Source organism: Sparus aurata, chromosome 9, assembly GCF_900880675.1.
Source record: "Sparus aurata chromosome 9, fSpaAur1.1, whole genome shotgun sequence".
Taxonomy (NCBI): Eukaryota; Metazoa; Chordata; class Actinopteri; order Spariformes; family Sparidae; genus Sparus; species Sparus aurata.
Genome location: NC_044195.1, coordinates 396,220 through 409,529, shown reverse-complemented (window position 1 = coordinate 409,529; position 13,310 = coordinate 396,220). Strand labels below are relative to the sequence as shown.

The 13,310-nt window shown below is 40.2% G+C and overlaps 1 protein-coding gene and 1 long non-coding RNA gene across 3 annotated transcripts in view; both read left to right on the top strand.

The window, feature by feature from the left end:
- Nucleotides 1-85: 85 nt before the first annotated feature.
- dnajc10 (DnaJ (Hsp40) homolog, subfamily C, member 10) overlaps nt 86-13,310 on the top strand; it is a 91,987-nt gene continuing 78,762 nt past the window's right edge. Inside the window, exons 1-4 of one of the 2 annotated variants that reach the window (XM_030428602.1) lie at nt 86-179; nt 2,897-3,157; nt 3,309-3,474; nt 3,677-3,727. In XM_030428602.1, the coding sequence (XP_030284462.1) occupies nt 2,945-3,157; nt 3,309-3,474; nt 3,677-3,727 (430 nt within the window). In that variant the 5' untranslated portion in view covers nt 86-179; nt 2,897-2,944. Of the gene's footprint in view, nt 180-2,893; nt 3,158-3,308; nt 3,475-3,676; nt 3,728-13,310 lie in introns of both variants that reach the window. The other variant, XM_030428600.1, reaches the window with a different exon arrangement.
- On the top strand, nt 4,846-9,785 carry LOC115588194 (uncharacterized). Its single transcript, XR_003985283.1, has 2 exons — nt 4,846-8,612; nt 8,809-9,785. It is a non-coding gene; the product is annotated as an uncharacterized LOC115588194 (long non-coding RNA).

Genomic DNA, 13,310 nt, shown 5'->3' with positions numbered 1-13,310 from the left:
TTTAACAAACATGACTTTGTATGCATGAGACACGCTCCCTGTACACGTACGTAAAGGGCCCTTATTGTGAAATGCCTTAAGCGGAAGTGGAGTGTGTTATGTTGTGAAGCTTGATGCCGGTCTGAGCCGGATATTTACGGATCTCCTCAGACCTTAAGAATTTGCGAGTTGTACCTCAGGTAACGAAGGTCTTGTTTGATTTGGAATGAAACTTTATTAAACATAAGATGAATGTAAGCTTTATTTTTTATCAGCACACAGCAGATAGATTAATGTTGTGGTGAAGCTAACCAGCTAACTAGCTAGCAAGTCCTAGCTAGTAGCTGCAGCTGACTGGACATACAGCTAGCTTGCTTAATTTCGCTTAGCTCATTTCAGCTTTTCTGCAGGATCAATATACAAAATTAAAGATCTGAGGAAATTAAAACGCGTCCCTCTTGACGCCAGGCATCGTTAATAACCATCGCCGAACACGCTGTGTTTTGTGTTAGGGAGTATTTTTTTTACTAGTTAAGCACATTGTTTTTTACTTGTAATATACATCATCAGAATGATCTGGAATGCCTGTTTTCCTTCTAGGTTATCTTTTTTTTCGGACTGTTATTAATTGCTCAGAATAAGTTTGATTTGCCAAATATGTGCACACAAATAATTTGCTATCAGTGTACAGGGAATAGTATAATATACATTAAATCTAAACAAAAAAATGAGTGATAGAACATTTAAGACTATTGTGTTTAAGATTGGAAGGAGTGCAGGATTGTTATTCATTGTTTGACGTGTTGACAACTGAATAGAAAAGTAAGCTTTCATTTTAAAAGTGGTGGCCAATTTAATGGCAGCTATGTTGGAGGAAAGGGTTTTTTTTTGTATTTACATTAAGTGCTAAATGTTTATTACATTGTTGTAACATGTTTACGTTTCTTGGGAAAAATAGAACGTGAATTAAAAGGTTGCTCTTTCCAGATTTCCAAATCAGGTCAGAAAGCTGCAGCTGACTCCTATAAGGATAGGTTCGGATTTTTTCAGGTCCATCATAATATAGTATCTGCAGGCTGGATTTACATTGACAGGGTTGGTGAACGCTGGCATCCCGTTTATGCCTTACTTGAAGTGATTCCTTCAAAATGCAGGTACACTGTAAAACATTGCGGATAAAATCTACAGTCCACATTCTGTATGTGGACTGTAGTTCAGCTGAAACTAATGTGTGCAGTCTAAGTTAGCTAAATGGAGGAATACAACCCTTAAGTGCAAAGTTTCCTCATTGTACTACTGTCCCTCCAATGCTGCTCACCAAGGAAATGCTTTCTGGTTAAACACAAAGATGGAATGTCAAAATGAAATACTATGAGTATTGTAACATATATGCCAAACTTCATGTATCTAAGTGATACATAATGTGGGGGCTACTTTGTTAAAGTTTTGTTGGAGGCGCTATCGATTGCCATTTTGCGACACCCAATCCTGAGGCCCATATCAGATATCAGTTTGCACAATTCTGATGTGTGTGCAAGGTTTCGGGATTTTTTGAGCATCCCTGGTCCCTAAACAACCTCCTGTTTATGGTGAGACATTGACCTTTGCCACACCACCAATGTTGGTCAATGAAAACTCACAATTTTCACAATAAAACATCATCAATATCTAAGGGCTTTTCTGCCCACATTTGAGATGGATCTGGTCAACCCAGGAATGGTATCCAGGATGCTATTTTCTTGCTGCCAGTAGGTGAAAATGTCTGTGTGATTCTTGGTGTTAAGCAAGACCTGTGGGCTGACACATCATTGGATTTAAAAGGAAAATGCATATGGAGGTAGACTCTACAACATTTTTTCCTGCTTTTAAGTCCACTGCTAGTAATCAGCACCTCACTACAGCCCTTCTCATGTATTACTTCTGCTTTAACAGCTCTCGACAGTGCTTATTAAGCCTTTTTGCCATGCCCAAGACCCATATCAGATTCAAACTTATGATGCATTTGACAAGTTCCATAAGTTTCTGGGAAACTCAAAAATGTGCCTCATATGAGAGAATAATATGAATTCCTCACATTAAATAGTGCCTAATGACCACTAAATATTATCACGAAATGTTAAGGGCATTTTGGGACACACATTATAAACCTCGATATTTTAAAATGTCCCCAAAGTACTTAATAACTGTTAGGACTTGGGGAAAAAATCGAACATCACAATACTTTTAACCAAATAGACCATACTTCAATATCAATGTAGCAACAATATTGTTAGGATGGCTATTGATACCTTTAAGGAATTCTAACACAATGAGATTTCTGATCAGTAATCATCCATAAAGGGGATAAAATGACTAAAATGATAAAGCCAACTTTCAGAAAAAGTACAACAATCTGGCAAGTTCAGAAAATTATATCACTTACTGTAATGCAGCCTTTTAAACCAGGAAAATCCCAAATCTCAGATGGTGTAGTCTAATATCGATATAAATGATATATATCGTATATACTGCCATAATGAGTCCAGTAGTGTTATGGGAGTTCAGTACTAGACCACTGAACTGCTTTTCAAAACCAAATTGGCAGCAGACATTCCTCCTGTTCCCATGCTTTAAGCCAGTCCACCCAAGCCCATATGTAGGTGTGACATTTAAACACTCAGAGAGCAAAGCAGAACATAGAGAAACAATTCCATCAAGAGTTAACAGGCCATGTTGTCTGTCTAAGGTAATTCCACTCATTATCTTTGAAAATTAGTTGTTTGTTTCATATCATTCAAAAAATGACTTGGAGATGACAGTTACAGGGTTGGGTGGACTAATTTAACTTCCTCATCATGCAGCAGTAAATCTGGTATAAATGACTCTTTCTTCTTGGCAACAAAGAAGGAACAATGTTTGTGCATGTGTGTTTCAGCAGCTGGACCTCTGGTAGTTGCTCATCATTGTTGTTGTTCTGGGAGAGCTAATGATGGGCCACAAGATTGTCCTCGGGGTTCAGCGGTCCCATCACATCCAAGTTATATTGGTGATGGGGGTTCTCTTCATCCTGCTGGCGTCAGTTTTGGCAGAGAACCAAGACTACTACAGTCTGCTGGGAGTCGGTAGGGAGGCCACAACCAGAGAGATACGACAAGCGTTCAAGAAGCTTGCACTCACCATGCATCCAGACAAAAACCCTGTGAGTTATTTTGAGAAACCACAAACTATAAACTTTGAAACAACTCTTGATATAATCACAAACGCCTGCTTATAAACCACAAACACCTAACACCCTGAATCAAACGGGAACTCCACCACAACCTTCAACTCAAAAAGTTTTTCATTTTTAGGGGGATACCTCTGCCCATGACAAGTTTTTGCAGGTGAATCGAGCCTACGAAGTTTTGAAAGATGAAGAGCTCCGGAAGAAATATGATAAATACGGTGAAAAGGGATTGGATGAGCAGCAGCAGGGAGGACGCTACGAGAGCTGGAACTACTACCGATATGACTTTGGCAAGTCTCTGCCGTAACTAAGCACACCAATATGCTATATGTTAGAATATGTAACCATGGTGATGCTACAAAAGCAACAGTTGTTTTGTTTGTGTTTTTAGGGCAGTCTGAGTTGAAACCATGATTAGACATTAGAATGTTTCCTTTGATGAAATTTGCAGTCTTAAATTCGTTTGACATTTGAATCCCTCTTTTTGACCAGGTATCTATGATGATGATCTGGAGATCATCACGCTGGACAGTGGAGACTTTGGTAAGAGTGACCATCCTCCAGAATAACTTTTTTTTTATCCAATAATTGGTGTTAAAAATGGTGTAGTGGGATAGAGTTGGTGGTAAACATTCCTTCCTCCATCACAGAATCTCATTCTTGGGACATCTTCTTCAGTGGAAAGTTCACTCAAAAAATAATCTCGGCTTGATGATACTGTTGTTTATTGTCAACAGGTTGTGAAAGTTGACAACCATTTATTAAATGGCCAATACAGTAATGTCATATTGCAGATTCATAAAGACTGACTGAGAAGAGGAGAGAAAAAGAATGGCCAACCTCTAAGCAGCAAAACAATATACAGTATATCCTGTCTTTTAATTAGGGAGACATTATATATATATATGATTTGTGAAATGTATTTTAGCTATTTATAGGCTGTAACTGCTTTAAGTTTATTATTGCCCAGAAATTAGGCTGATAATATGAAGACAAATTGGTATTGTTGACTTGGCAACCACAGCATCTACACACTAACCTTATTCATACTTACCTTTGAGTGCGGGGATCTTGCGCCATTTCTCTGCATCCTCCCCTGTGTGAAAGTTTCAGATGCAGCAACGGGTAAAATGTCGCTGCGGCTCTGATGCGCCTCTGGAGTAGTACCAGAAGCTTTTGGATCATTTTCATCCGCTGCTCTGGCTTACTGTATGAATTGGCACACTAGTGCAGCTTTATGCTGGAGCTGATTGGTTCAGTGTGAACAAACAAAAGCAGTGAATTGGCGAGCCTCCACTGCGGAGATAATGCACCGCCTCCGTGTGAAAAGGGCTACTGTGATACAGAACTGTTACAGTCACCTCTGTTTCCCCTTCCCACCCAACTGCCTTTTGGCTGCCAGCCACCATTTTAGTGGTAAATATTACACTTATCCCACTACATTTATTTTAAAGCTTTAGTTGGTTTTAGGCAGCGCTAGCCCTACTAGTCTACTGGAAATTTCTTGGACCCAGAAATCGAACATAACATAAATCTAAACATTGGATAAAGCCAGGTTCAAAATTCCTGTTTCATTTTGTTGACATATTATAGCCAAAGGTTTTTGTAGAGGGAATTTTGGATATCTCTTTTTATCACTCCATAAATCAAAAATTCTGTCAACAGCCATAAAAAAAACAATTTTCGCCCTGTTTTTAGGAATAAAATGTTATATAAATCAGGCTATGAATGATATATGAACAAACCTCTGTTAAAACCTTCAGAATATGGATAGGAATAAAACAGTTAAGTTTGGTGTATATAAGTGCTACTGAAGCAGAGATTTTTGGCTCAGAGTATGAGAAAAAACTCATTTTGAGAAAACGGCCTTTATATGTATTGTATAAGAAATCTATAGGAGGAGGGGGGTTATAAAACATTCGGCGCTTTGGGATTTCTGGATATCACAAACATGGACTTAGACTCTTAGATCACCTTTCAAAGTTAACTAGAAGCAAAATTATAGCCATTTTTTTTTGGTTTCTCGCGATTAAGGGGAAACATGGCAGGCAAAAACATTGTTTTTTATGCACTGGTCAATTTTGAGATTTTGGGTTATTTTGCTTCCATAACATGTCTTCTTTCAGACTAGTGAAAAGAAAACATCCAAAATACACATTAAGGTGTTCATTTTACTTCACTTTGTCTATTTCCTTCTATAGATTTCTTATACAATACATATGTTTAAAGGCTGTTTCCTTAAAACAGGGTTCGTATGGGTGCTTGAAATCCGTGAAAGTGCTTGAATTTCAATGTTGTATTTTCAAGGCCTAAAAAGTGCTTGGATTTTAGTTTAAGTGCTTGAAAGTGCTTGACATTATAACTCTATGTCTTTCACAAAATTGAGATGGACTGGATAGTTTGCTTATTACAAGGAGAAATAAAATCGGTAAGAAAACCGTATGTGGAGATGCTTCCTCCTGGGCTCGGCTGAGCCTCTCTGCTCCCTGCCAGTCTGTGTGACCCCGCCCCTCTTAGAAGAGCGACAGCAGGAGATGACAAAATGCCGGGAGGCTGCTGTTTTAACGACCACTGGCTTGAAAATTATAAGTACAAACAATGGTTATGACGAGGACCGAATCAAAGAGTGGCGTCATGCAAACTCTGCAAAAAAGATGTGCAGATGTGTGCAATGGGAAAGTCTGCGCTCTAAAGTCACATGACATGTAAGTGAAGGCTTTTTGAGTAACTTAGGCCAACACTGCATGTAAACACTTTGTTTATGCTAACCGCTAACGTTAGCTAAACCATAACAAGCTAAGGAATAATTAGCGGACCATTAATCACGTTACGTGACCTCGTTAAGTTAGCGCCTGACTGTCTGTGTATGCAGTCTATGGCCTGTGTGTGTGTATCGTCACACATGCAGCCTGGTAGCAATAGAAGGATGGCTGAGGAGAAGGTTGAATTTGATGCAATTTGGACTGATGACACGTTCAATATTAATAAACTTTGATGAATAAGCGAACAGCTCTCTGTGCAGCACAGAGCATCTCTCCTCTGCTGACAGCCAGTCAGCAGACGAGTCACTCACACTGGTAAACAGCAGAGCTAAAGTGCCAGAGTCAGAAACTGACTGTTCAGTTTGTCTCTGTGACGTCACACCAGGCACTGACGTCAGTCAGAGCTTGAAGTGTGAAAAGGAAATGTTCACTTTTCTCCACTTCTCATTACTTACTTCTAATAAAGTAAATTAGATGGCAAGCCAAGACTTCTTACAGATAGGAGACACATTTTGACAGTGTTAGGCAAGTTACTCCAAACATGTAATGCATTATTTATTACTTGTTACTGTAATTTCAGTAACTTTATTACATTGTGATATTACTGTATTCTAATTGTAAGACATTACACTACTATTGCATTACTTTTAAGTTACTTTCACCAACATATACAACCACTAACACTGAAACCAACAGTTTTTGAAAGGGCTGGCCATACTGAACATGAATTGCAGCGTTAAAATTGAAACATTTGGGGTGCACTACCTGTTTCATGAGAATATTTACATTGAAAAATCAGTATGTGTCATAACTTTTTGTTTGTCAACACCTTGATCGTTATTAACGTAAGGGAAAGCATTTTCTAAAAGCTTATGTCCTCTAGATGTGATTAAACATGCATGATGCATGGACATGTCCCACCTTCCTCTATATATCAGGGACAGTACATATTCTTAGAATGCATCTACATTGTATTGACATTTTTTGAAACACACACACTGATTTCCAGTGTAGCCTAAATCTGTTCATGGGGCAGAAAGTGGTCGTACATCTCAAAATGGTCGATGTTAACTAGGGGTGGCTAGATACGATACTCAGGATCGGTATCGGTCCGATATTGGTCAAAATTTCGGGAACGACAGTAAAAAAACAACAACTACAGCCCGTCCGATCCGATACCTAAGCCCAAATGCTCATGTCTGAGTGATACCTAAACTCAAATGCTCAACTTCACTTTCCGCGACGAGCCCGTAGTATCTTACGGCACGTAAACAGAGATGCAGCCTGTTGCGCGACGTGCCGTAAACAGAGATGCAGCCTGCAGCATGGACGTCGTGAGTGACAGCCTAGCGATGTTATCATGTCAGCTGTGTGGAATTACTTTGCACGCAAGGAAGGAAAAAGTAATACAGCCGTATGCAACTTGTGCAACGCGAGTGTCTCAAGGGGTGGCAGCAGTACTGGACATTACAACACCACGAACTTGATAAAGTATTTGCAAAAGCATCACGGAAAGGAGTATCAAGACTTTTTGCAGTCAACGTGCGCGAAGAAGAAAAGTGAGCCGCGACAGCAGTCATTGCAGGAAACAATACTGAAGCGCGAGAAACTCCCCACAGAGAGCAAGAAAGCAAAGGTGATAACGGAGAAGGTCATCGAATTTATTTTGTTAGATGACCAGCCACTTTCCGTGGTCGAAAATGTGGGTTTTCGACGTTTGGTTGAACATTTAGAGCCTCGTTATCAGCTGCCAAATAGGCATTTCATTTCTGATATGGCTGTCCCACTTAAATACAAAGAAGTGCGCAAGTTCATTTCAAAATGTTTGGAAAGCACTGACACGGTTAGTTTAACAACTGATATCTGGAGCTCAAACGTGTGTCCGATGTCCCTACTAAGCCTGACAGCACAGTGGGTAGACTCGAGTTTTACGCTGCAAAAAGCAGTGCTGCAGGCTAAGCAGTTTCGTGGTTCACACACAGGAGAGTCAATCGCCACAGCGATTGATGGGGATGCTTGATGCATGGAAAATTAAGAGCAAAGTCCATGTAATTTTAAGAGACAATGCCAGTAATGTGATTAAAGCGATGGACCGTCTTGGAGTTGCCAGTTTGGGATGCTTTGCGCATACGCTACAACTTATTGTGAATGAGGGACTGCTGTCGCAGCGTGGTGTGAGTGATACGGTTGCTGTCTGCAGAAAAATTGTGGGTCACTTCAAACACTCGCCGCTTGCGTATTCACGCTTAGAGGACATTCAAGTTGAGCTAAATATGCGCCCCAGTCGTCTGCAGCAAGATGTATGAACAAGGTGGAACAGTACGTACTACATGATCCAGAGCCATATTGCCCGGAAAGGGGTGCGTACACAGCGGAGTACGACCTGCCAGCCACACTGACCGCAAGCCAGTGGGGGCTACTGGAAAAGATTGTTGCAGCTCTTGCTCCGTTCGAGGAGTTCACAAGGGAGGTGAGCACTTCATCAGCATCTGCATCTGACGTCATCCCTATCGTGAGTGTCCTTAAACGCATTCTCAGTCGAGAAAATGAGGCTGATGACGGAATCAAGACCATGAACAGGAGGCTGTAAACCAACGTTTCAGAGACCTGGAATCCAAGCCAGTATACTCATTTGCCACACTACTGGATCCACGGTACAAAGACAGGTGTGTGAGGTTTCCTAACTATAGAACTATTTGTGTCTGTCTCTGTGTGTCTTCTGTGTCTGTGTTAGTGTGTGTGCGTGAGTGTGTTTTACTCTTATAAATCTAAAACAGAAATACATATTTCAGACTGGATTCATCACTTGATCTTGAGGTTAGAAAAACTTTCAATTTTGTATGTTACTTTTTGTCGTTACAGGTACTTCACAAATGCAGAAACCTCAACACAGGGAAAGGATGCATTATCAGCAGAGGCCATGAAGATGGAGGAAGTGATGAGGAAGACCAGGGGAACAGGCTCTGAGCCAGCAGAGGGGACTTTTTCCACCTCAGAGCCAGCAAGGGGGGCCTCATCTACCTCAGAGCCAACAAAGAAGACCTCATGGGTAGAGGCTACAAGCAAGAGCAAACTTGGAAGCATTTTTGATGAAATCCTGAAAGAAAGTGCACCTGGTCCGGAGTCAACCACCACAAATGTACGTGTTGAAGTGCAGACCTACTTCAGCAAGGCCAACTATTCCACGTTCGGACAACCCACTGCTGTATTGGAAGATCAACCAACCTAGACTGCCCTCCTTGGCAGTTACAGCAAATAAATATCTCTGTGCACCTTCAACAAGTGTGGAGAGCGAGAGGCTCTTCAGCACAGCCTCCATTGTTATCGATGAAAGAAGGAGCAGACTGACAGCTGAAAAGGCTGAAATGTTAATATTTCTGAAGAAGAATCTGCCCCTCATGTTGAAGTGACCAAATGAATGTCAGAAAGGAATGTAAAAGCAAGTGTTTGGGACAGTTATTTAAAGTTAGCAGTTATTTAAAGCAGCTGTATATCTTCATATATAGCCTATAGCTATAGCCTTCAATGCAACATTGGAATTGAGTCCTTTCTATATCTAGTTTGATATGGATTTATAGGTTTGGTTTTACAGTTCAACCCCAGAGGTTACATGTGAAAGAAGAAACATTCAAGTTTGTAGTTTGCACTGATTTGAAGTTTAAATTATTATCGATGAAAGAAGGAGCAGACTGACAGCTGAAAAGGCTGAAATGTTAATTTCTGAAGAAGAATCTGCCCCTCATGTTGAAGTGACCAAATGAATGTCAGAAAGGAATGTAAAAGCAAGTGTTTGTGACAGTTATTAAAAGCAGCTATATGTCCTATAGCCCTCAATGCAACATTGAAATTGAGTCCATTCTATATCTAGTTTGATATGGATGTTTTACAGTTCAACCCCAGAGGTTACATGTGAAAGAAGAAACATTCAAGTTGGTAGTTTGCACTGATTTGAAGTTTAAATAAAGAGCTTATGGCTTTAGGCAAATCATGGGCTATTTTATTTCTTCCTTTAGGGGGGCAATATAGAGGAATATTTGCTGCACAGTTTGAACAGATGTCCATATTAAGCAAAGTACATCTATACAAATTATATGTATTATTAACAACTTGGAGACAACAGAGGAGAAAAGAAGGTATCGGACTGATATCGGTATCGGCAGATACTCTAAGTTGCAATATCGGTATCGGTATCGGACATGAAAAAGCTGAATTGAGCCATCCCTAATGTTAACACTCAAATTCAGTTTGGGCAGACCTTTCAAAAACAGGGGGGAGCCTACATTGTAAGGCCCTTTAGCTAATGTTTATTGTGTTTAACAGAAGTTTTTGTATGTTTTATCTGGATACAAACTAATGTAACACAGACTGACATTATGTCGCTATATTTATATTACAGTCAGTAGCCCAACAGCACTAACCTGTTGAGGCAATAATAGCTTACCTTGTCATTGCTAGCCTAGAAGGGGATCTTGCTCACAATTTTTATAAAAGACGGAGAATCCACTGTTGAAAGTGGCAGCACGTCTTTAACAACATACTCCACCAGTCTCCTCGCTTCTTGAGGTTTAAGCATCGCAGTACAGGAGAATGTTTTTTTCTCCGCTCTCATCCTCAGTTTGCTTTCTTTTGGTCACTAGCTTAATGTTAGTGTGACACCGCTCTAGATGTTTCGTTAAATGACTTGTGCTATTTTGCGAGGTAGAGAGATCTTTTGGTTTTGCACACAAAATGCACTTAACTATAATGTTCTTCACATCCTTCCAGTCATCTTCTCCTCGATCAATAGTTCTCTAGCATTATATGCATTATAGCACGCTACACGTTACTGAGATTTGTACTGAGTAAAATATTACCTTTTTTTGTTTTTGTAATGCCTTAAATTACTGTGTTACAGCAAAAAGTAATGCATTACAGTAATTGCATTACTTTTGTAACGCGTTACTCCCAACACTGCATTCTGAAACATAAAAATCTATGTCAAAAAAGATGTCCTTTAACTTCTAAACTTCTTGCTATTATGAAACATGATTTTAGATGTTCGCAGCATGATACAATGTACAAAAATGAGTGTATATATTCCTGTAGATATGTATTTTACCCCAGCAATAAGGTGCTGGAAAAATTTGAAAATGACCCTTAAAAGTGCTTGAAAAGTGCTTGAATTTGACCTTGAAAAATGTGTACGAACCCTGTTAAAATGATTTTTGTCTCATACTCTGAGCCAAAAATCTCCACTTCAGTAGCACTTACATACACCAAACTTTCCAGTTTTATTTCTATCTATATTCTTAAGGTTTTAACAGAGGTTTGTTCATATATCATTCATAGCCTGATTTATATAACATTTTATTCCTAAAAACAGGGTGAAAATGTTTTTTTTTTTATGGCTGTTGACAGTATTTTCTGATTTATGGAGTGATAAAAAGAGATATCCAAAATTCCCTCTGTAAAAACCCTATGGCTATAATATGTCAACAAAATGAAACAAGAATTTTGAACCTGGCTTTATCCAATGTTTAGATTTATGTTCTGGAAATGTATGCAAATTAGCGCATATTTAATTAGATAATGCCTCATGTGCATATTTAAAGATATAATTTCAGAAAACTCATAATACAAAAAGTAACTGTCTTAATGTAAGTAATCAACTGGGGAATTTTCATGGTGATATTAGTTTAAAAAATGTCCCTGTTCTTTACCTGTAGTGTTCCCCTTAATAAGATCATTATGCTAATTATGCAAATTGCCCATCATGCAACTTTTAGCAACCAAGCTTAATCTCATCTGCTAAACCTATAGATGACATTTTAATAATAAAAGTTAATTGGAAACAACATTTCTAGGTTTAGTATGGGCCATATAGGGGTTCCAGTAGACTATACTGGTTACTTTACTTACTTTATGAATATTGTATATCAATAATCTTAAATTGTAGCTAGGTTATATTATTATAGGTAAAGGCAGCCAGCAGTATATATAGTAATTAAAATTAGTCCAACCTTTACCTCCTGTAGCCCTGAAGTCATGAGCACATAAATGCATCAATCTCTCTATAAAAGCACAGAATCTGTGTGTGTGTGTGTGTGTGTGTGTGTGTGTGTGTGTGTGTGTGTGTGTGTGTGCGTTTCTGTTAGTCAAATATCTCTGCGGATCAGGATCACACTGACCCGAGACTTTCAACAAGGCTGACTTTCAACATGGCTGCTGCGTGGTTCATCTAAGCATTTGCTTGGACTGCAATGATACCATGAATAAATTATTTCATAAATGCTTTACAAATTCCGCCAAGCATTGTCCACCGGAGCCACCACAGTCAGGTGTGCACAGAGCCAATCACTGCACACCGTGGCCACACGCGCACCAGAGACAATCACTGCAGAGCTCAAGCCCACGACATACCTGAAGAAACAAGCGGATTGATACCTGCGGCGGCGCGAGCTGGACCGGGATTTTGCCGGCGGATCGGTCCTGTTCTGTTCTGTTCTGTGCATCTAAACTGACTGTTGTGGATTAATGAGATTAAACGAGTCCAGACCAAGTTTGTTCGGGTCTGAGGAGATCCAGAGACGCGCAGACAACAAAGTGGAATCGGAATCTGTGGATGTTCGTGTGTAGCTAGCTGCTAGCCGCTAGCTAAACGGCCCACATCCCGAGGCGACGGACCGGACGCATCGGCACATCCAAAACCGGACTTAGGGTAAATAATGTCCGCCACGCTTTTTCGCGAACATTGCCGTCTCGTTTGCTTTGTGTCTGGTGCAGGAAGAAACGGTAAAAACCGGCTTTTGTCACGAAAGTGTCCAAGCAGCAAGTTTGGTTGTTGAGGAACAGGAAGTTGTGGGAGGGACCTAGGCGGATGATTGACAGGCCGAACGAAGGTCGGTGTAGAGACAGCGATATTGAGAGTTGAGAGTTGAGAGATTTGTGACATTTGGCGTGTTTGGAGTGTGTAGTTAGAGTGTGAGACTGCTGAATGTGGAGCAGGCAGTGCAGCTCTTCATTCAGCTGTTAAAGACCGTGTAAAGCGGCAAAAAAATTGTGTTATGACTTTGTCACACCAAAGAAACATGTATCATTGACCACTGAGCCAAATTTGAAAGATTAAAAAAATTGTTAAGTATATAAAATTAGGTCTCAAAATCATGGAGAAACAAGCACTTCTTTCTGCTGTGAAACGCTGGGGGCGTGTCAGATAGAGGCGCTGGAACTACGCCCATGCGCGCGCGCGGGGGGGGGGGGTAACGTCATGTTAATGACGTCGGTGTTTCCCCAGGTGTTCCCCTTGTCTATCTAAATGGACGGAGGCTGTTTTCTGGGGGACAGTTTCCTGAAGTCTCGGTCAGGAGGGCTGACGGTCGCGATGA